The sequence below is a fragment of the Hypanus sabinus genome, chromosome 1, assembly GCF_030144855.1.
Source record: "Hypanus sabinus isolate sHypSab1 chromosome 1, sHypSab1.hap1, whole genome shotgun sequence".
In the NCBI taxonomy this organism is placed as follows: Eukaryota; Metazoa; Chordata; class Chondrichthyes; order Myliobatiformes; family Dasyatidae; genus Hypanus; species Hypanus sabinus.
In genome coordinates this window covers 17,186,327-17,211,054 of record NC_082706.1, presented here as the reverse complement: position 1 = coordinate 17,211,054, position 24,728 = coordinate 17,186,327, and the positions used below count along the sequence as shown (strand labels likewise).

The 24,728-nt window shown below is 43.9% G+C and overlaps 1 protein-coding gene across 1 annotated transcript in view; it reads left to right on the top strand.

Annotated features, from left to right (window-relative positions):
* Positions 1–382: 382 nt before the first annotated feature.
* The window catches only part of LOC132406619 (leucine-rich repeat transmembrane neuronal protein 4-like), a gene marked incomplete at its 5' end in the record, with an annotated part of 50,009 nt that continues 25,663 nt past the window's right edge, over positions 383–24,728 (top strand). The window contains one exon of the mRNA XM_059992818.1: positions 383–1,894. Coding sequence (XP_059848801.1) covers positions 383–1,894 — 1,512 coding nt within the window. The remainder of the gene's footprint in view (positions 1,895–24,728) is intronic.

The window sequence follows — 24,728 nt, the reverse complement described above, 5'->3', positions numbered from 1 at the left end:
AGAGCGGAATAAACAGCAGGGATTGGGACCCGCGGCAACAGCATGGGTAAGTGAGGCACCTGTTTAAAACCCCTTTCCTAACCAGGAGTCGTATTTTCCATTATTATTAGCTATGTAGCCGGATTTGACATCTGCATCGTTTTAACAAAATAAACAGTGCATTGATTGGCGCGGTTCCCCCTCTGTCGTGGGCTGCTCAAAATAATAACCGGCGTTCATTAACTAATCCTGCGCTCTGGGACATACGAATGCAACACATATTGCGCCGACGGCTTTGTATTTGCCCTCTCTAATCGGCGCTCATCTCTCTCTCTCTCTCACCCCCCCCCCCCCCCCCCCCTCTCTTTCTCTCTCGCTCCCGTCCTTGCAGGTTTCATGAAAATATCTCATTGCCCCGAGATCTGTGCTGGTCCTGGTTCCCGCGGTGTTACTGACGGCGCTGTCCGGTGCTGAGCGAGTGTGCCCGAGGACATGTCGCTGCGATGGAAAGATAGTCTACTGCGAGTCCCAGGCGTTGCAAGAAATCCCGAGGAACATTTCCTCGGGGTCGCTCGGTCTCTCCCTCCGGTACAACAGTATCAAGTCCCTTAAACCCAACCAATTCTCCGGGCTGAATCAACTCACCTGGCTCTATCTGGATCACAACTATGTCAACGCGGTGGACGAGAACGCGTTCCAAGGCATCCGCCGGCTGAAAGAGTTAATTCTCAGCTCTAACAATATCACTCGGCTGCACAATGGCACCTTCCACCCGGTGCCCAATCTACGCAACTTGGATCTCTCCTACAATAAGATGCACGTCTTGCAGTCGCTGCAGTTCAAGGGTTTGAGGAAACTTCAGAGCCTGCACCTGAGATCGAACTCGTTGAAAGCTATACCGGTCCGGGCTTTTCAGGACTGCCGTAACTTGGAGTTCTTGGACCTTGGTTACAACCGGCTCCGCAGTCTGGCGCGGAATGCCTTCGCCGGCCTCATGAAGCTGACCGAGCTGCATCTGGAGCACAATCAGTTCTCCAAGGTCAACCTCGCGCACTTCCCGCGTTTGTCCAGCCTGCGGACTCTCTATCTCCAGTGGAACAGGATCAGGGTTTTCAGCCAAGGGATGTCATGGACGTGGAGCTCGCTGCAAAAGTTGGACTTGTCCGGGAACGAGATCCAAGCTATTGTGCCCGGCGTGTTCCAGTGTGTGCCGAACCTGCACAGCCTCCACCTCAACTCCAACAAGCTCACCACCATCAGCCAGGAGATCCTCAGCTCCTGGACCTCCCTGACAACCATCAGCCTCTCTTCCAACATCTGGGAGTGCAACAGGAATATCTGCTCGCTGGTCAACTGGCTGAAGAATTTCCAAGGCTACAGGGAGAGCGCCATGATTTGCGCAGGGCCCAAGTCTCTCCAGGGCTACAACGTCATGGAAGCCGTTGACCACTACAAAATTTGCGCTGGAGTCACCCCAGTTGCCACCCAGAGGCCACAAGGCTCGAAGACAACCCACAGGGCACTCACCCCCAAGCCGACAGCTGTGGTCAGTAAGCCTCAGCCCCCTGTCTCCATCCATCCTTCCAATGAATCTATCCCTGAGCTGGAGCACGACTTTGAACATGTCTCCTTTCACAAGATAATAGCGGGGAGTGTGGCGCTCTTCCTGTCCGTAACCATGATCTTGTTGGTGATTTATGTCTCCTGGAAGAGGTACCCTGCCAGCATGAAGCAGCTGCAACAGCGGTCTCTGATGAAGAGGCGCCGGAAAAAGAAGAGGGAGTGCGAGAGGCAAATTAACTCCCCCTTGCAAGAGTACTATGTGGACTACAAGCCAACCAACTCCGAAACGGTGGACGTGTTGGTCAATGGAACGGCGGCAGGCACCTACAGACCCGGCTCAAGGGAATGTGAGGTAGGAAGCATTTTCCTTGGGGAAGAGGGCATCTGAGGCTTTGGTTGGGGGTGAGGTATATTCCCCCGTCCGCGATTGTGAACACCTGGCCTTGCATTGTTGCTGCTACTGAACATACAATTTGGGTACAAGTATTTGAATTAGTGCTGACATTCAGCCACTTCTGCCAACAGGCGACAGGCCCATGCTCTGGTGTATTGACAGTATTGCCGAGGTGGGATATCAAACGAGTAACACAGTCTGCTGTTAACCAGAGTTTTTATTATAAGGTGGTGGTTGAATACAGTACACGACAAGTTAGTGGTTAATAAACAAAAATTCAAATGATTTTCCCTCAGATAAAGGTTCTCCATGCCTTCCACCTTCTTTGGAATTGCTCAGGCAGGTCTTTGCCAATTTGTTCCAAGTGCTTTTTGTCCTCTTTTCACGCCTTCCGTGTATTCAGTGGTATGATGGCATAATGACACTATAACAATTGAGGGACAAAGATCCAAGGCATGAATTCAAATTACATTTGTTAATTAAATACCAGTAATTGAAAAGGCAGTGATAGCCACGGAACTACTGGATTGTCATCAAGACCCATCTGGCTCACTTCGGGGGCAGAGATGTGCCATTTTTACTGGGTCTGGCCTACATGTGAGTCCAGTCCCAACATGGTTGACTGCCAGAATAGGACAGCAGGCCATTCATGGGCTTCAAATCAATTTTCTTGTTTTGACACAGAAGGAGGCAATTTGGCTCCAAATCCCAATGCTTAACATTGCCCAGGAGAGCCCGGTCCCTGTGAATGAATTGTAAAGGAAATCCCATCCCTACTGGCAGTTTCTGCAGTTGAGGTGGGAGCCGAAGTGATGTGCCAGTCTCATGCCAGTGCCCAGAAAAAGATTCTGCCTGTTAATGAAAATGTATTAATCCGTCTGCCGAGGTACCTGTCAATCACTCATGTTGTGACAGTACCCTGGGTGTTGATGTTCAACCATCTATTAAGCACTGCAGGAGTGGCATCTGTACATCAAGCAAATAAAAGTTATCACTTTATTATTTTCATGCAGCCTGTTTCTTTGCCAGAATCAGATCTTACTTTCTATTAACAAAGAAAGGGCAGTGACTTGACCAGATACATTTGAACAATTCCAATCAGATAAACATGAATCCGTCTTTTTAGCATGTTGTGTAGTCCAGTTGCAATTGGAGCCATTCTTATAAACAGGCCATGTGGCAGCAACCTAATCAGAATCAGAATCAGAATCAGACTTTAATCGCCAACTACCTGTGCACATACAAGGAATTTACTTCCGGCAGATGTTGTCTCTCTGCTCGTAACAGATGATAAATATAAATGAAAATATAGATTTTACATACAGGTAGTGCAATCCAAGTAATAGTTAGCTGACAGTTAACCAGCAGTTAACTGTTCAGCAAAGTGACCACAGCAGGGAAAAAACTTCTCCAGTGCCTATTAGTCTTAGTCTGGAGGGATCTGAAGCGCCTACCAGACGGAAGCAGTTCAAACAGTTGGTGCGCAGGATGGAAGGAGTCCTTTATGATGTTCCCCGCCCTCCTCTTCAACCTGGAAGAGTACAGGTCCACAATAGAGGGCAGGGAGGCTCCAATGATGCGCTCAGCAGTCCTCACTGTGCGCTGTAGTCTGGTTCTATCCTGCTTGTTGATGGAGTTGGTACTGAAGCAATGTAATGGTATGGGGACCTTCTGCGATGGAACACCTGCAGATCAAAACAGAAGAAATTCTGCAGGTGCTGGAAATCCAAAGCATCATTTACAAAACGCTGGAGGAGCTCAGAAGGTCGGGCAGCAGCTGTGGAGTGGAGCAAACAGTCGCTGTTTCGGGCCGAAACCCTCCTTCAGGGCTGGAAAAGAAGGGGAGAGGCGCCAGAATAAGAAGGTGGAGGAGGCGAAGGAGGATGGATAGAAGGTGATAGGTGAAGCCAAGTGGGAGGGAAAGTTAAAGGAAGAAATCGGATCGGAGGGGAGAGTGGACCATGGAAGAAAGAGGAGAAGAAGGGGCACCAGGTGGAGGTGATATAGGCAGGTGAGAAGAGGTAGGAGGCCAGAGTGGGTAATAGAAGAGGGAAGGGGGAGGGTCTTTCTTTTTACCAGAAGGAGAAATTGATGTTCATGCTCTCAGATTGGAGGCTACCCAGATGGAATGCAACGTGTTGCTCCTCCACCTTGAGATTAGCCTCATCATGGCACAAGAAGAGGCCATGGACTGAGATGTCTGAACGGGAACGGAAATAAGAATTAAAATGGCAGGCCACTGAGAAATTCCACTTTTGGTAGATTGAGAAGAAGTGCTCGACAAAATGGTCGCCTAATTTTCAATGGGTCTCACCAATAAAGAGGAGGCTGCAGCGGGGGACCTGGATATAATAGAAGCCTGTAAGTACACTTGCTTTGGTTAACATCTCTATTACAAATGGGACTTAGGAGACTAGGCAGCCTCCATGGAAAGAGAAACACAGAGCTGTTTCAGGTTGAAGACCTATCGTCAGCCTTGAAATGTTAACTCGGTTTCTCTCTTCACAGATGCTTCCTGAACTTTAGGTGCTTCCAGCATGTTGTGCTTTTATTTCAGAATTCCATCAACTGCAGGCTGTTTTTTTATAATTTCTTTCCCCCTAAAAGAACAGTTCCCTAGGTATCTTTGTTCCAACACCCAGTCCAATGCAACATAAATTGGTCGTGGTCTTGGCTACATTAATTCAAAAATAGCCTGGCATGAAAATAAAATGCTGCAGATGACATAAATCTGAAATAAAATCAAGAAATTTGATCAGTGGGTTAGACAGTGGGGAGAGAGAGAGGACAGTGGGGACAGCGGGGACAGTGGGGAGAGAGAGAGACACACACACACACAGTATCTGCTACTTGGGTTAACCTGAAACTAGGAAGGGAAGAAGTGGAGCACAGTTCTTGTTTTTGATCAGGGATATTGTCTGTAGAATGACACTGGAAAGATACGAACTGCAAAGCAACTCCCCACCCCCCACTCCCCAGTGTTTAGTGACTAGTTGTGCATTGATTTGTATGCAAGCCCCCTCCAAATTCTGTAAAGGTGGGATATGAACAATTAATATGCCTTCGTTGCTGCTAATTTCCTGATGCCTTTGTGGGAGGGCATCCTCAATAGGACTACAGCCCTCTCACAGAATCTGAGCATCTAAGGATGACCAATACAAAAGGTCTTGCTGGTGCCTTGCACAGCAGCAGAAGCACACTTCATATTTCTAGTTGAGGAAAAAGATGGTATCTAAACCATCTGAAGGGCTGCCAGATCTTTGAATTACGCCAAACGGACGGTTTTGTATCCACCACAAGCAATGACCTGGAACCTGGGTTAACGTCTTGACCAAAACCCAGCAGTTCCTGCAGTGCAGTATTGAAAGAGAAAAAGCTGGCATTTATGTTGTGCCTTGAATGTCTCCGTCCAGATGTCCTGAAGCACTTTGTCAAAGGATTTTTGACATGTAGTCACTATTGTACGGAACGCAGAAGCCAAATTAATGCTGCAGAGAGCAACAGGATAATGAGCGGATAAACCCAAGAGATCCTGCAGGTGCTGGAAATCTTGAGCATCACTCACAAAATACTAAAGGAACTCAGCAGGTCAGGCAGTATCTATGGAGAGGAATAAACAGTCGACGTTTCAGATGTGCCTCTGTCCGAAACATCAGCTGTTTATTCCCCTCCATGGATGGTGCTTGACTTGCTGAGTTCCTCCAGCATTTTATGTACGTGGCATAATCTGTTTGCCAATAGCAGTTGAAGGCTGTAAGTTCCAGGCAGTATGGGGAAACATTACCGTCACCAGCTGGAGGAGCCAATCCCTCATCTGATAAGACTTCACCTCCAGCAGGGAGGCGACCCCTCACAACCCCTCAGCACTGCCTTGGAGAGCCGGCTGCAACTTTTACACTAGAGTAGGAGTTAAGCCCACAATCACATGAGTCAGAAGTGAGAGCTTCCTGCTGAGGCACATCTGATGCACGCAATAATGTCAATCTAAGTTTTATAGTTACCTGTTGGATTTGGATCACACACCATAACTTTTACATTGGAATATTTGGGCAAAGACATTCTGGAGTACAGAAAAGATGCACTATATCATTTAGTGTTATTCTAGTTAAAGCATTCACGGCAAAGGAGTAAAAAACTTTCAAAATCTAAGCTTTTTTATACTTCAATGTATGAGTATTGATGTGTTCATTCTGCAGAATATCATGGATTTTTTTTTATTTTTAGCTCTAATTACTTGTAGGAGTGATAAGTTGTTCAGCTGATCTAGAAGATGTCTGGTTAAGTACTCTCAGAAGCCACTTTATTAGGCACACCTATACAAATATCCAATCAGAGAATCATGTGGCTGCAATAAACATGCAGGCATGGTCAAGAGGTTCAGCTGGTCACACACAAACATCAGAATGGGGAAGAAAGGTGATCTACGTGACTTTGACCATGGAATGATTGTTGGTGCCGGATGAGGTGATTTGAGCATCCCAGCTACTGCTGATCTCCAGGGAATTTCAGACACAACAGTCTCTAGAGTTTACAGAGAATAGTGCATAAAAAATAACATACAAGCATCCAGTGAATGGTTGTTATGTGGGAAAATATACTTTACTAATGAGAGAAGTCAGTGAAGAAAGGCCAGCCTTGTTCAAGCTGACAGGAAGGCGATATTAACTCAAATAACCATGTATTGCATCAGTGGTGTGTAGAAAAGCATTTCTGAATACACCAGCTATCAAACCTTAAAGTGGATGTGCTCGGGCAACAGAAGATCATGAGCATATACCTCCTGTACCTAATAAAGTGGCTACTGATTGTATGTGGTGCAAGTAATTTGTTATTAGACAGGGCTGACTAGGTCGTGTCCCAGATAATTTTCTTTGAAAAGGCCGCTATTGATATGAGACAAAAAGCAAGTAAATTAACTATGAATTCATGAGCCCAGCTGCTTTCTCATGTTGCTGATAGTCTCCTAACTACAGTTGTAAAAGAAGTTAATCGAAGATTAAGTTATAATCTAATTTTAATTCTATCCACTAGGCACGACTTCCTATCCTTTGCTTGCAGTGTAAGCAGTTCCATTTTGCCACCACTTTTGAGCTCCCCATTTTATTATGTCCAAGTAAATACAGGCACACACAAGAGGGGATAAAAAACTTATCTTTGGTTGCCAGCACTAAGTACTAATTTGGTCACCTTTGTATTCTCTTCCTGCGCACTTATTTGCATTGCATCAGTTCATGCTGACAATTCTCTGTGCAACTATTGTCTAGGTGTTCCGAGTACAGCTGCCTGTTCAGGACTTACTTATCAGTGCAGATCCTTGGGGCACTCAGAGATTCGATAATAGCGCTTCTGTCCCCGGCCTCCTCATTGGATGATCCAATAATTTACCAAGTTGCCATGTACGCCACATAAAGGTGAAAAGTTTAGCAGAACATGAGGGAAAACTTCTTTACTCAAATGGTTGTGAGAGCGTGGAACAATCTGCCTGCGTAAGTGGTGCATGCAAGCTGAGTTTCAAAAGAAGTCTGGATAGGTACATGGATGGTAGGGCCATTTGGAGGATTATGGTCCCAGTACAGGTCAATGGGAATAGGCAGTTTAAGAAGCCTGGCACAGACTTGATGGGCAAAAGGACCTGTTTCTGTGCTGTACTTTCCATTGACTTTATCACTGGCCGTCAGCTTTACACCAGTCACAGCTTGTGACTGGGCTCAACCATACTCAGCTGAATGCAGCTTTCTGAGAGGTAAGTGAAGGTGTTTTGCCCACACAATTTTAATAACTATTAATATTTTAATTATTTTGTTATGTTAGACGTATCTTTAAATTAGTTTATTATGTTTTTGATTTTTTTTTATTAGCATTTAATTTCTAATGTTATTTAAAAGATTTCCAGTTGTATCTAAACATCTCTGATGTTCAGAAATGGGTAGGAACAGTGGAGAAGGTGCATGGGATTTCAGAAGGCTGTCAGGATGGCCAGTGTCTGGGGCTATGGCTTCCACCATATGAAACTTAGTCCTCCACTGGACAGATGAGGTAAAAGCATGATAGGTTGTTGAGAAAGAGAAACTATGACTGTGGAGTTCTCAGGAGAGGCAAGCGAGAAGGGGAGACATGTCCGGCATGGTTAATGTCCATTGGAATCCATTCACAAAGTTCATTTCCAAGAGTGAACAAAAGTAGTCCCCTAATGTGTCCATGCAGTAAACCTTCTGGGGAAAAAAAAACACCACAATATTCTTTTTCTCCATTGCGAATATAATCTTAGTAATCTCTTAGGAGCCCCAACTTTCTCAACAACTTGTTCTGGAAAAATTAGACTCAAATGCTCATGAATGCCATCGTTCTCAGCTCATTACGGCAGAAGTGTTAGCTTGAACAAGATCCCAGAAAGGAATGATTTCTTTCAAGATTGCAGGTGCCAGCTCATTCTTCATCCTGTCCAGTTTTTTATCTCAAGACTCTTCTGCCTGGCTCATGTTGGAATGGGACCATAAAATTAAGTTGATTTGCAAAAATTCCTATGGTTTCAGCTACCAGTTAAATGGGGGTCAGCTGAGTTAAATGCTTGAAAAGAGTAACATTAAGGCATTTCATATTGGCTCCAGTATAAACCTACACACTGCATATTAACAAAAAGCAGCTAAAAGCTCTGTTCATTCATTTATTCAGTTACAGAATATGAGCATCACGGGCATTTATTGCCAATCCTTATTTTTTTCCTAAATATATACTCAGTGGCTAATTTATTAGGTATCTTCTCTACCCAATGAAGTGGCCACTGTATCTATGCTCATGCTTTTCTGTACTGTAGCCCATCCACTTCAAGGTTTGATGTGTTGTGCATTCAGAAATGCTCTTCTGAATACCACTGTTGCAACACACGGTTATTTGAGTTACTGTTGCCTTCCTGTCATCTTGAACCAGTCTGGCCATTCTCCTCTGACCTCTCTCATTTACAAGGCACTTTTGCCCACAGAACTGCTGCTCACTGGGTGACTTCCGTTTTCTTTCGCACCACTCTCTGTAAACTCTAGAGACTGTTGTGGAAGAAAATCACAGGAGATCCGCAGTTTCAGAAATACTCAAGCTACCCCATCTGGCACCACCAATAATTACGCAGTCAAAGTCACTTAAGACACATTGCTTCACCATTTTGATGTTTGGTCAGAACAGCAACTGAATCTCTTATTAATGTCTGCATGATTTTATATATGGGGTTGTTGCCACAACATTGGCTGATTAGATACTTGCATTCACGAGCAGATGTGCTAATAAAGTGGCCACTGAGTGCATCTTTATCATGTATATTTAGTTGGTAGAGTCATACAGCATAGAAACAGGTCTGGCCCACCAAGTCTGCAATAACCATGGAATGCTTATTTACATTCATCATATACCAATCCTAATTTTGTTCTCTCCACCTTCCCATCAACACACATTCTCCCACACACCTACACACTAGGTCAATTTACAGCTGCCAATTATCCAGCCTACATGCTCATCCTTGTGTTGCGAGAGTAAACCGGAGCACCTTAAGGAAATTCACATGGTCACAGGGAGGGCGTTCGACCTTGAACCAGACAGCAGCTGACATCTGGATTGAACCGGGCTTATATGAGCAGTGAAACAGCAGCTCTACAAGCTCTGATAGCCTCTACTATTCATAATATACACATAAGTACAACTGAGTGATCTCTATATCTGCATTCATTGTAGCAGCAATTCAATACATTCCCTTTAATGCTACCGCCGATGTTTCCTCCTTAAACTCTGCATCACTGAGGGTCGAACCACTCAAGTGCTGATCCCTGACTGACATCGAGCTGGTTTGCTTCGTGTGCAGTGCTGCAGAACAGTTTAAGAGAATGCAAGAGATTCTGTACGTGCTGGAAATCCAGAACAGCATACACAAAAAGCTGGAGGAACTCAGCAGGTCAGGCAGCCTCTATGGAAGGGAATAAAGAGTCGGTGTTTTCAGGCCGAGACCCTTCATCATTTCAAAGAGACCTGAGTTGATGTGAATCTGGAGTCACATATTGGCCAAACCAGGTAAAAACAGCCAATTTCTTTTCCTGAGTGACTTCAGCAGCAGGGTGGGCTTTAACAATCAACGCCTGTTTCATGACCATCGTCACAGGTCCTAGCTTTTAGTTCAATTCTGAGGATTTTAAATAAAATAAATGTAATGTTCCCACTCGCTGTGGTGAGCAATAGTGCAGTTTACTTGAAGCAGAGTCAGAAACCTGTCATAGTACTTGCAAGCAGCACAGTAGCACGTCTCATCTTTTAAAGCTGTAATATGCAAATATTTATATAATATATATTTGTAATCAAAGAATTACTGTCCATATGCAGTAATACTTTGGACAATAATTCTTTGATTACAAATTTTCATTGCAATTCAAGTGATTGTTTGGGTGTACATATCTGCGATTTATAAAGCCGTTTTTTACTCTAATGAATATGATGTACTGAAATGCCCATATTGTAGTTCCTCATGTCATTTCTATACTCTTTAATAAGACAATTTCCAGGGACATAAACCTTTTACAAATCGTAGCGAGTGTGTGTGTGTGTGTGTGTGTGTGTGTGTGTGTGTGTGTGTGTGTGTGTGTGTGTGTGTGTGTGTGTGTGTGTGTGTGTGTGTGTCTGCTGACATCCATGCTGTATGTTTACTAATGCATATGTGTGTGTGTGTTTGAATATCGGTGGGCATGCTCACATGTTTGTGACTGTGTGCATGTGCATGTATGTTCACATACGTGTGTGTGCGTGCATGCTTATGATTGTGAGTGTGCAGGTACACATTTATGAATATGAGTTTGAACATGTGTGTAAGCACACCTGTAAGCATGTACGCATATACGCCAATGTGAATTTATGTGTTCACATACGCATGTGTGTGTGTCCGTGCAAGGGTGCACGCATGTATGAGTGTGTGAGACTGTGGACTTGTGAGATGGATGCATGTGTAACAATATGCATCTACACACTATGTCCCTGTCACTGTATGTGCACACAGATGCGTGTATGTGTGCAACCGTACGTGCGGCTCTCTAAGTATTTATTTCCATATCGCATATTCTTAAAAAAGAATTAGTCAACATTACTTAATTAACTTGTGGTGGTTACAGCCTCATTAAGAAGGTGAATCCTGAAGATTATGTGCAAAACTAGAATATTTCAGCGTTATGTCTAAAACAGTGAAGTCGTGTAAAGATGGTGGAAGATAATCATTTTCCTGTTTTATTTTATAACCTGGTTTCTCTCCAAGGACAGGTAGCTGGGATTTACAAGCAGCTGTCAATCAGCAGTTATTCACGTTTTGTCCTTCATACGTTCCCACTTAAGTTGCTCTCCCTCTACAGGGCCCTGAGCAATTACATCGAAGGGACGGGCTACGTGAAGTGCAGTTTCTCTGCAGCGGCTGAGATTAACAACCCTTTGCATTTAGTGAGGAAGTGGGATGCGGGATCGCACAGTTGACGGAATCCTATGGCTCCTCAAATCACATGGCGTCAGGAAATTTGCATAATTAGTATATAGACTTTCTAACCAATCATCCATCGGTTTGGATACTTACTGTGAAAGGACTGAATAACTTAACCTGAATCCATGCCTCCGACGTAGTTTACAATTCTCCTAGAATAGAGATGTATTCTATTTAATACATAGAATTCGATGTATTCTAAGTATAGACGCATCATCCAAGATAACAACACACAAAGTGCTGGGGGAGCTCAGCAGGTCAGGCAGCATCAATGGAATAGAATAAACAGTCGACGTTCCAGGCCAAGACCTGTCATCAGGACTGATTGGAGAATGACGCCAGAATAAAAAAAATTGGGGGGGGGTGGGCGGAAGAGGACAGAGGCTAGCTGGAAGATGATAAGTGAAGCCAGGTGGGTAGGAAATGTCAAGGGCTGGAGAGGAAGGAATCTGATAGGAGAGGAGAGTGGACCATGCAAGGAAGTGGAGGAGGAGACCAGAGAGAAGTGATAGTCAGGTGAGAAGATGAAAAAGGCCAGAGTGGGGAGCAGAGGAAGAGGGGAGGAGGAGGAGGAGGAGGGAAAGAAATTACTAGAAGGAGAAAACAATATTCACGCCATCAAGTTGGAGACAACCCAGATGGAATACATCAACATGTACAAAAGCTGAATGAACTCAGCAGGTTGGGCAGCATCCGTTGAAATGAGCAGTCAACGGATACTGCCCGACCTGCTGAGTTCATCCAGCTTGTTTGTTCGTGTTGTTTTGACCACAGCATCGGCAGTGTACTTTGTGTTTACCAGATGGAATATAAGTTGTCGCTCTTGCACCCTCAGGTTGTCCTCCTCTTGCCACAAGAATCCAACCATCAAGTTCAAGACCAGATTCCGATGCTTTTATTTAATTACAGAAAGCTCCATTCTTTGAGGACAGAGTGTCTCCCCTTTCGCATCGCTGTTAGTCACCCATTTTTCTGACAGTTGTATAAATAACACCTCAAAAGAATAAAGTCCTGCCTCAACTTGAACACTGTCAGCTCAAATAAGATGCTGGAACAGTAGGTGGGAAGAGGCATTGAAGTTATTTACTGGAGATACAAGGGAATGTTCTGTTGAATTTTTGCCACTGTTTGTAGTGCAGAGTTTATAAAATTTACACATTTATATAAACCCAAAATTCTCACAAGTTGGATCATTTTAGCCACTGCTGTGGCACAAAAGTCTAATTTGTTTCAACGCCTCTAGCATACGAGGAGAACACCAGACACGCTGCCTGTTGGTGTTGGTGAATAAGCATGTACAAGCACAAATCAGCTGTGCAGAGCAGCCTACTAACACCAATTCTCAGCAAGAGCACACTTGGGTGAAATTATAGCGAGTCGAGGGAACAGCACAACAAGAAGGCTGAAGAAGTGTGAAATATCAAGCAGGCAGAAGATCAGAACTCATTCAAAGTTGAAAAGGTATTGCATCCAAAATCAGGTTTGTTGCAGAACAAAAACAGAAAATGCTAGAAATACTCAACAGGTCAGGCAGCATCTGCAAATCAGGAAAACAGAACTAATAATTGACATTAATATCTCTGCCGTAGAACTGGAAAAGAGAGAAGAACAGTCAGTTGCAGGTTGAATGCAGGACAGGATTGATAACATGAGGGGAATGTTTCTGATGGCGTGAGGCCATTATTGCCTGGAGTAGAATTAGGCCATTTGTCCCATTGAGTCTGCTCTGCCATTCCATCATGGCTGATATATTATCCTTCTCAACCCCATTCTCCTGCCTTCTCCACATAAGCATTGACACCCTTACTAATCAAGGATCAATCAACTTCTGCTTTAAATATACCAAGTGACTTGCCCTCCACAGCCATTTGTGGCAATGAATTCCACAGATTCATCACCCTCTGGCTAAAACAATTCCTCATCTTTCTTCTAAAGGGATGTGCAGTACTGTGCAAAGGATGTTGGGAATGCTGAGAGCGAAGCACCATGGGACAGGCGGCAGAGAAGGATACCAGATAAGGGACTTTTAATTCCAAACAATTGGCTTATTGACTATTACCTCAAACCTTGAAGTGGATGGGCTATAGCAGCAGAAGACTCGATGGATACTTTATTAATTACAGGAGGTAACTAATAAAGTGACCACTGAGTGTATATATAACTGTGGATGACAGCAGTACTCTGAATAATATGCCATTGAAATATTGGTCTTCTTGGATAATTTGAATTGTCTTGCTGCCACAATATGCTGTTCCACGATAAGCTGTGCTAAAACCTCCTGAAGCTTTACATTTTTAACCATTATTTGTACATATTATACTCTTATGTTTGAACAATAATCTCTCCTGACTGAACAAAATCCATGCGCCTGCATAAAATGGTCTTTAACAAGCTAAGCACTATATTGAGCTGAATATTTTGTCAGTGCAAATGGGCTGTCTGTTGTTAGTATGCTGAAGTTCCACTTTCCCAAGCTGCACATAAGATTGCTTCCCGATTATTCAATCAGGAGAAAGCAACATGCAAATAAAGCGTAGGTACTCCTCAGAAATGACCTACAGGGTATTTGTCAGAGAGCAGTGAAGAATTTGTAAAGTGGAAAATAAAATCAGTTCAGTGTCTGTCAGTTGAAAAATAATGGTGGTAGATTCGGATTTACACTCAGTGGCCACTTTATTAGGTACCTCCTGTGCCACCGAGTGTTTGATTGGCTGTTCAGATGTTTGCATGTTTGTATAAATTTACCTAATAAAGGAGCCATCAAGTGTATAAAGAAGTGAAAAAAAAAGATCAGTATATATTAGCCAAAGATTTACTCGTTACATGTACACCAAAACTTACAGTGAAGTATGTTATTTGGGCTAACAACCTGCACACCCAAGGATGTGCTGGGAGAGTTTCCTGCAAGCTTGTCACACATTCCGGCACAAACAAGACAGGCCCACAGAGCAACACAAGCAGCAGCAACACTAAGAAAACAAGATAACAACAGCAAAACAAGACCCCCTTCCCTTGCCATTCATATATCCCGTCAGGCACTCCACACCAGGGCAGGCCAGCTCTGCACCTCCAGTCCTTATCTCTAGAGGCACACACCACGATCACAGCGCTGCCCCCAAACAGCTGACTTCCTTTTTTTAATATGCTGGATATGAAAGAATTCCTAGCAGGAATAAGAGTACAAGACATCACCAATTTACTTGGATCAGCTTTTGTCAGTTCCCCTTAAATTTATACCTTTGCATCTCCGGCAATTGACTTTAATGCCTGTTCCCACCAGCACCCCTGATTTCTTAAGCTGACACACCTTTAATTTGAAACGGAGTTTTCTTCTTATGAGGGGTTATTAGTCCAACTCTCAGAGGCAATGGAAAGATAACAGATGAGAAAGGGAAAACGTTAGGGGGAACTCTGTCCTTGAAGAATGACGTGGTTTCGTGAGATTAAACAAAAGCATGAGATTTCAGTGTTGAAACTAATTGGATTCTCTCTCCTTTGACGTTGCCTGTGGAGTATTTATTTAATTTACAGTAAAATGCAAAAGTCTCAGTCTCTCTCACACACACACACATATATAGAGTGTTAAGACTTCTGCACATCTGTATTAATTTTATGTTTTGCACTGTACTGCTGTTGCTGCAAAAAATTTCATGACATATATGCAGACTGAGTGGGAAAGGAGCAGGGAAAGGGGAATCATGGTTGGGAACAGTAGAAGGGAAAGGGTAGGGAGCAGGAAGCACCAGAGGCATTCTGTAATGATCAATAAACCAATTGTATTGAATCAAATGGCCTTGCCTGGTGTCTCAGGGCTGGGTGTGTCTGTACCCGCACCACTCCCACCCGGCACTCCTTCTCTGCCACCTGTCCCATGGTGCTCGACCCTTGCCATTCCCAACATCCAATGCTCCTGCCAGGTTAACAAACTCGCTCTATGCTTCACGTTGTGAAGTGCAATACTGTGCAAAAGTATTAGGCACCCTAGTAGTAAATGTCTAAGAGTTTTTAACAGTACCATATTTAGAGATGTAGGGCAGTAGCAAGCTCTTCCATTGCCCAACTCTACCCATGTAATCAATTAAATTACAAACCGGTATGTCTTTTGAATCTGGGAAGAAACCAGAGCATTTGGAGGAAACTCACATGGTCATGGGACGTACGAATTCCCTACAGATAGTGGTGGGATTGGAACCAGTTCGTTGATGTGTAATAACGTTGTGCTATCTGCTATTCCACCGCAACACCCCAGCCTGGAGTGTTTTTCAGCATTTTCTGGTTTTGATTCAGATTTTTGGGGATTTTCACGAGATTAAGAAGGATGATTTGGAGACTGAATTCTGCAAGTTTGCAAATCAAAAGTTGCACTCTTGCCTTTCAATCCCTTGAGGGAGGTTGTGAAAAATTTTGGATTCCAGTCACTCCGAATTCAAAGCTTTCTTTGACATGTTTGGTAGTGTGGCTTGAAGGGGTCCAGCTGTCCTGTCAAAGTGGCTCATGATCAGCATCAGCAACGTTCCTCCTCCACATCCACTGGCTTTCTTTGTGGTTCTCTGGTTATCTTTCATTGACTCATAGGATAAGAGCAGCACAAGAACAGGCCATTTGGCCCAACTGGTCCATTCTGACCTAGACGGCCATCTGCACGATTCCCGGTTATTGAACGTAGAACAGTACAGAGCTGGAACAGGCCATTTGGCCCAAATGGTCCATTCTGACCTAGATGGCCATCTGCACTATTCCCAGTTATTGAACATAGAACAGAACAACACTGGACACTGGAACAGGCGATTTGGCCTAATTTGTCAAATTCATCCTAATTTGACCAAAGTGCCCATCTACAATAATCCCATTTATAGAGCTTGGAACAGTACAGTACGGAAGTAGGCCCTTCAGCCCAACTTGTCCATTCTGACCAAAATACCCATCGACACTAATCTCATTTATAGAACATAGAATGGTACAGCACAGGAACACACCATTCAGTCCAACATGTCCATGCTGATAAAGATGGCCACCTACACTAATCCCATTTATACAGCAGAGAACAGCACAGTACAGGAACCGACACATCGGCTATGATGTCCATGCAGAGCAAGATGCCAAATGAAACTAATTCCTTCTGCTGGCACATGATCATATACCTCATTTTCATTCATATTAATGAGCATTTCTAAAAGACTCTTGAAAACCACTTTACCTACTTCCACCACTCCCCAGCAGTATGTTCCAGGAAACTACCACTCTCTGGGTGAAAACAAAACTTGCCCCATAAATCCCCTTCAAACTTTCCCCCTCTCATCTTAAATTCCTGCCCCCTAGCTTTCGATATATTTTTCATGGGGGAGTAAAAAGATTTTGGCTGTATTTAAACAAAGAAAGTTTGCATGGATTGTTGTTGTTTCATGTGACAGGTGTTTATTTCTTCACACTTACAATTGATTTTGCCAAACCACTTCAGCTCATGGCCGCATCGACGGACCACGACAAAGCCAGCTCGGACCTTGGTGAGAGGGCATGTTTGGACCAGGTGGAGGACGTCCTGGGCTGGGACAAGCTGAGCTTTGTCAGGCATCCCTTCAGTGCAATGTTTCCGGTGATTTGAAATAACATCTTCTGAGTCTACTTGCAGCTGTCCAGTTGTTTTTTGCTAGCTGTAGTAAAGCCCAGGAGGAGTGAGGTGGGGGTCATTGATCAGATCTCCCCTGGGTGTGGTGGTGGGGAGGTGGGTGCTTGCTGTGCCGGTATTGGTGCTATTCAGTATGTTCATCACAGAAGTCGAAATTTTTCAAGTTGCAGAAAGGTTTTCGGGATTTGTCGGGCAGTTGGAGGAGCATTTTGATGAGCTTGCAGCAGGAATGTTGTTGGGCATATTTTAGATACGCGATTGTAGAATCTTGCTTTAGCTGCTTTTCTGTGGATTTCTGGCAGTGCTCTTCCGCTCGTTGTTGGGAGCTGTTGGATAGGTGTAGAGCTTAGGGCTCCTGAGATCCTTCTCAGGGAAGTATGGATGGTTTTTGTGTGAGCTGTTCTCTTCCAGGTAGGTGTGCAATACTTGGCAACAGAGAAACATAGAGCTAGGCGAGATGCTTTCTTCCTGATCATGGTCATTCTGGATTTTAGTTTCATAGCAACGTTTTGAAGGTGGATCTTGTATGAGAGTTCGATCTGGTGTGACTTGGGTATACATTGTTGGGTAGCTGTTTGTCATTTCGTTTGATATTACATTTAAGGTTGCTTAGTTGGTTGTCCAGACGAAATATGAAAGTTACTCTTTGCATTGATAATCCATAATTTAGCGCCAAGTATTGCAGAATACTGCTTAAAAGTCATTTGCACAGGTACAAATTAGGAACGGTTTAGAGCAAGAGTTCCCAACCTGGGGTCCTTGGACCCTTCGGTTAATGGTAGGGGTCCATGGCATAAATAAAGTTGGGAACCCCTCCCTAGTTTAGAGGGATATGGGTCAAACAGGTATGGATGTGCATCATTGTTGCATGATCGAGTTGTGTCGATGGCCTGTTTCTATATGTATGAATCCATAAGAATAAAGTGCCACATTTGTAAAGGTCTCTGCTTAAGTGAGCTTCAGGTTAAAAGACAGTTAATGGGATGATGTTGAAAATCTGTTTTCCCCAAGTGTTTGTAATCTCACAGTACAGCACTCCAAGGGGTGGCACATTTGCACATCACTTGCATAACATTATTACAGCACCAGTTACCTGGGTTAAGTTCCGCTGTCATTTGTCAGAAATTTGTCGTTCTCCTCATGACCATGAGGGTTTCCTCCAAGTGCTCCCGTCCTTACCTCCCACATTCCAGAGACAATACGGACTACTAGGTTAATTGGTCATTGTAAATTGGCCTGTGATTAGGCTAGTGTTAAATAAGATGTGTCACAAACGTGAGAAAATCTGCAATCCAAGGCAACACATAAGCAGTCCTTTCAGCTGCGGTGACACTTCACCTGCAAGTGGGGTGATCCACCGTATACGGTGCTCCCGGTGCGGCCTCTTGTTTATTGGTAAGCCCCGAGGTCGGTTGGGAGACCGCTTCATCGAGCACCTTCGCTCCATCCGCACAAGAAGTGAGATCTAACGTTGGCCACCCATTTCAATTCTACTTCCCATTCCCATTCCATGATGAAGCCTCACTCAAGTCAGAGGGGCAACACCTTATGTTCCAAACTGATGGTGTGAACATCAATTTCTCAAACTTCCTGTAATTGCCCCCCCCCTCTCCCCACCTTCACCTTTCCTCATTCCTGTTTTCTTCTCTCATCTTATCTCCTTCCCTGCCCATCACTCCCCTCCGTTGCTCCCCTTTCTTCCATCATCTTCTGTCCTCTCCTATCAGATTCCTCCTTCTCCAGTCTCTTTCACCAATCATCTTCCCTGCCCTTTATTTCACCCCTCCCTCTTTCCCGGTTTCACCTATCACCTGCCACCTTGTACTTCTTCCTCCCCTCCTCCCATGTTCTTATTCGGACTTCTCCCCTTCCTTTTCAATCCTGAAGAACGACCTTGATGTTTACTCTTTTCCATAGATGTTTCCTGCATTTTGTTTGTGTTGCTGTTAGATAGATGGGTCACTGGGCGGTGCGGCATGTTGGGCAAGAAGGGCCTCTTCTGAGCTGAATCCCTAAATAAAATACCCTAAGTAAAATACCAACCATTTAGTTCTGAGCTGAGATAAAATTATTGTGGCAGAGCTAGTATAGCTGCTGCTTCACAGCACCAGGGTTTCCTGGTTCACTCCCAATCTTTAATGCTGTGTCTATGGAGTTCACATATTCTCTGGGTAACCAAATGTGTTTTCCTCTGGGTCCCCTGGTTTCCTCGCACATCCCAAAGGTGTTTATGTTAGTAGATTAATTGATTATTGCAAATTGCCCCTAGTGTATAGAACTGAATGTGCAAAATCTGCAGAGAGTTGAATCTGAGGGTAATAACCCACACAAAATGCTGGCGGAACTCAGCAATGTGTTGCTCAAGATTTCCTGCATCTCCAGAATCTCGTGTGTTTATGTGTGGGAAGCTTAAAACTGGATTAATGTAAACAGAGGTTTGATGTAGACACTGAAACAAAGGGCCTCTTTCCACGTATTGTGACTCTCTCTGACTTAAATTTTAGTCGCTCGGGTGCTTCTGAATTGTTACCCAGAGAATGCTGAGTTATTAGCAATATTCTAGAGTGGGGACTGACTTTTTGGCTCCAAAGGAATCCGGAAATCCAGTGAGACGCCAGAAATGGCATTGAACAGTCAAGCAAACTGTTCCTGCTACCATTTCTTAATTTCCTGGATTCTTGAGGCACAGAATAAATCACTAATTGTTTAGGGAGCAGAAAGCTGGATCTTCAGAGGTGGTGCACTAGAGGAATCAGAGATGTTAATGAATCCAGGTAAGCTATGCCATAAAATTTAACACTTGAGCAAGCTCTGTTCTTGTGCCAGTCGGAATTCTTGCAAGTGGCAATGGACATTCTAACCTGATTTGGATTGAACCTTAGTCCTGAGGTGGGAAGATAATCGACCATCCAACCCATTTTGGACATGTGCTCATGAGCTCCTTAACGGATTACACTTACTGAAGGGTTTGTTGACCATTCAGGAAAGGGAGGCAATCAATAAGGAGCTGTTATCAATAAAGTTGATTAGAAAATGCATTGGGCCTTGAGCCTACTTAACTTCAAATTGAAAAGATTGTGTCATTGATCATGGTGCCTCAGGTGAGGCTTGGAGTGTGTCTTTATTACTTATGCATGACTTTAAGCATAAAGTGTACATTTAACTCCTGGTTTAATATTGAGGTGGGGAAAAGGCTGATGGATGGGTTGTCAGTATATACAGCAGAATTTATGACTGTTATCATTAGTTTGTAATGGGTCAAAGAACTTAAGCCATAAAGTTGTGATCTGTTCCAATTCTGCCTCTGTACTGCAGAGTTTGGAATCAAAACTTTCAAAGAGACCTGACCTGTTGATGGGCATGTTCTACAACTTATATGTTCTAGAGAGTGTGGGAACAGCACTTTGTTGGAACCAGCACATGTGGACGTATCAGGTAATGAAAGGGCAAATGTTATAGCAAAGCAGGCACTAACTGAGTCTTGAGGTACATATCACAGTCAATATAGGAAATTACGAAGCCAAATCTTGTATTAGTTTGGCTCGGATTAGAAAATGGCAGAATTTCTGGGTTAGGAACGGGGCAGGAATGTGGTGTTATAATTTGGTTCCATCCTCTCAGAGCAGGTGCATTTGGGATTAGGAGGGCAGATAAGTGGCTGGCGAGATTGCGGTTTGGACACGGGGGTTTGCACTGTACATAGAACATAGAATAGTACAGCATATTACAGGCCCTTTGGCCCACAATGTTGTGCCAACCCTCAAACCCTGCCTCCCATATAACCCCCCACCTTAAATTCCTCCATATACCTGTCTAGAAGTCTCTTAAACTTCACTAGTGTATCTGCCTCCACCACTGACTCAGGCAGTGCATTCCATGCACCAACCACTCTCTGAGTAAAAAACCTTCCTCTAATATCCCCATTGAACTTCCCTCCCCTTACCTTAAAGCCATGTCCTCTTGTACTAAGCAGTGGTGCCCTGGGGAAGAGGTGCTGGCTGTCCACTCTGTCTATTCCTCTTAATACCTTGTACACCTCTATCATGTCTCCTGTCATCCTCCTTCTCTCCAAAGAGTAAAGCCCTAGCTCCCTTAATCTCTGATCATAATCCATACTCTCTAAACCAGGCATCATCCTGGTAAATCTCCTCTGTACCCTTTCCAATGCTTCCACATCCTTCCTGTACTGAGGCGACCAGAACTGGACATAGTACTCCAAGTGTGGCCTAACTAGAGTTTTATAGAGCTGCATCATTACATCACGTCTCTTAAACTCTATCCCTCGACTTATGAAACTGTACTTTGGCACTTGTTGGTAAACATGGGAAACATGTGACTTGAAAAGCAACAGAGGCAGTGAAACTTGTGATCATGATGTGCAACGGATATTCATTAGAACATAGAAAGCTGTTTAGGCAATTATCGGGTAGATCTGGGGTGGCGAGTTTGCGGGATATTCTTGCACCTGAGGCAGGGACGATTAAGTCGTGTAGGGCCCTAGTGAACTTCTTAATTAAAACAGGTTTGGGGAGGTAGGATGGGGTTCCCATCATGGCTCCCTTCATACTCCATTGCAGTAAGTGGCAGTAAAGCACCTTCCTGATAGGTGTGAGCCGCTATTATCACAAAAGAAGAAGAGGCATTGGAAAGTGTTTGGAGTTACTTCAGATTTTCCCTTAATACGTAAGGCTGCTAGAAGATATAGGAGGTTGCGAGGCTGGATGGCAGCATGACTCAGGATGGTAAACACTAAACTAGAATTGAGTAATTCTGATGCAACGTTATGACTGAATTTAGAATGGATGTGTAAACCAGAAGGATAATTGGAAATGCAATATTAATTCAGTGCAGCCTTCACCCTTCCTTTACAGCCTGAGGAAGGGTCTTGGCCTAAAATAATGACTGTCTACTTCCACCTGCCTGACCTGTTGAGTTTCTCCAGCATTTTGTGCATGTTACTCAGCATGCAGTTGTTTTGAATTCTGCTCTAAGATCAAAGGGGAAAATACTTGGAAAATCTTGTTGGGTTGTCACATCTGTGGAAGAAGGGACGTTCAATCTCAATGGATCTGGTCACATCAGTGGAAGGGGAAGCTATGGACTATCTCTAGGTCAGGTCACATCCCTGGAAGAGAAAGGGATGGACAAACTCTATGGGTCAGATCACATCTGTGAAAGAAGGAAGGATGGACGATCTCAGTAGGTCAGGTCACATCTATGGAAGGGGAAGGGATGAACAGACTGCGGTTCTGTTCACATCTGTGGGTAAAAGAAGGGATGGACAATCTCAGTTGTCCAGGTCACACCTCTGGAAGGAGAAGGCAAATAATGTGTCAGGTTAATAATTCTCTGTCAGAGGTGGGAAGGAGATGAAAGAAGTATGTTAAGCTACATGAGGAATGAGGCAGTGGGTAGAGGGAGGGGATGTGGGGATGGATGCCTAAGAAAAGGTAAAACTTAGGTGGAAATGAGGATTAGCTGTTATCAAGGTTGCTTCATCTGAGAGTGAATGAGAGCAGTTAGAAAGTGAGAACGTGGCTAAAAGAATGTAGGATTTGCCAAATCCAGAATGGGATGATATGCCTGGCAGGTTTGGCTAAGCATGGTCTCTGCATCGAAAGGGAAAACAGGAACAACAAGCAAGCTGAAACAGTATCATAAATGGTTGACTGAAGGACGCAGATCAAGCCACACACACAGAACGCTGGAGGAATTCAGCAGATCAGGCAACCTCAAGGGAAATTAATAGTCGACATTTCGAGCCGAGACACTTCTTCGGAACTAGAAAGCATGTGGGAAGATGCCAGAATAAGATGAAGCTAGAAGATGATAGTTGAAGCCAGGTGGGTGGGAAAGGTAAAGGGCTGGAGAAGAAGGAATCTGATAGGAGGAGAAAGGGAAAGAGGAGGGGTACCAGGGGGAAGTGATAGGTGAGAAGACGTAAAAGGCCAGAGTGGGGAATAGAAAAGGAGGGGAGGGGAGAGGAAATATCATTTACTGGAAGGAGAAACTGATATTTATGCCATCAGATTAGAGGCTACCCAGATGAAATATAAGGTGGTATTCCTCCACCCTAAGAATGTCCTTGTTGTGGCACAAGAACAGGCCATGGACCAACATGTTGGAACCAAAATGGGAATTGGAATTGAAGTGTTTGGCCACTGGGAATTGTAGAATTCAGGACTGAGCCCAAAAGCCTGCACTGTGAAATGTTGTTCCTCAAATTTGCATTGGGTGTCATTATAACAGAATAGGAAGCCATAGAGTGAGAAATAGAGTGCGATTGAGAATTGAAGCTGCAGGTAACAAATATCTCAGTGCCACCTCTGGTTGTCTGAAGACTTTTTATTTTTGGTTCTCAAATTCTTGATGGGCATTATTCTCCCTTTTTACAGATGCCACAAATACTCAGTTAGGAAGATCTTTATTCCAAGTTTGTATTGAGTTGGTAGGCTTTGGATTGGCGATAGGTTGAATTTTCTGCACTAAGTGCAATGTATTGGAGTCTGTCTCTGTGCATTCAGGACCTGCTCATGGGTAGCCACGAGCAAAGTTCTTCCTGCATGGATACCATCAGCCATTGCTCAACCGGGATGTTGAAATGACTGAAACCCATAGAGTTCTGCCTCCGTTCTAGGCTGGTGGTGAGCAGGGAAACAAAAAAAAAACTGTTCATCTTTACAGTTCAAATTGTCATTACTGACGTATCACAGCCTCAGTATTTTATAGCCAACAAAGCACAGTCACTGATTGGTCATCATGTAAACTTGGCTCCATCATGGGCCCTCGCCTCCACGGTATCCAGGACCTCTTCAAGGAGTAAGGCCTCAAAAAGGCAGCTTCTGTCATGAAGGACCCCCATTACCCAGGTCATGCCTTGTTCTCATTGCTACCATCAGGAAGGAGGTACAGGAGCCAGAAGCCATACCCTCAATGATTCAGGAACAGCTTCTTCCCCTCTGCCATCAGATTTCGGAATGGACATTGAACCCATGAATACTTGCTCACTACTTTTTTAAATCTCCATTTTTGCACTACTTATTTAATTTATTTTACATATATATTTTTAATTTTTTTTCTCTATTATGCTGCATTGCATTGAACTGCTGCTGCCCTACAAATTTCACAAGATATGCCGATGATATTAAATTGGATTCTCATTCTGAGTCTGTAGCATAGCTGCCAATTTGTGCACAGCCAGATCCCACAAAAATAATATTAAGGGCCTGATAATGTTCCCTCAGGTTTACTGTGTAACAGATATTGTGTGCTTTTGGTGGTAGTATATCAAGAGACTTGATAGAAAAGGTCAGGCCTAGCTTTATCAATTGACTGAAAGATGGAGTTGGTGAGAACGTGGAGTGTATCTCTTTGGCAGATCTGCCTTCTGCTGAATGTTTGAATTATTGCTGGAGCTGGGATCAGCGACCCATTGCAAGACAGGTGTTAAGAAGTCAGGTTGAGTTTCCCCCTTCCCATGTAATTCAACACCCATAAGAGAGGAAACGAGGGGAGGGAAGCTGAATAATGTAGAAATGGGGGAAGATAGTGCTACATTTACTCAGCAATTTCAATTTAGCTATAACTAAGACTGAACAGGTCTTATTTAGTATGCGTGTGGGGCAGACACTTTTCACTTCCCATTAGTATTCCCCTATAAATATAATCAACTA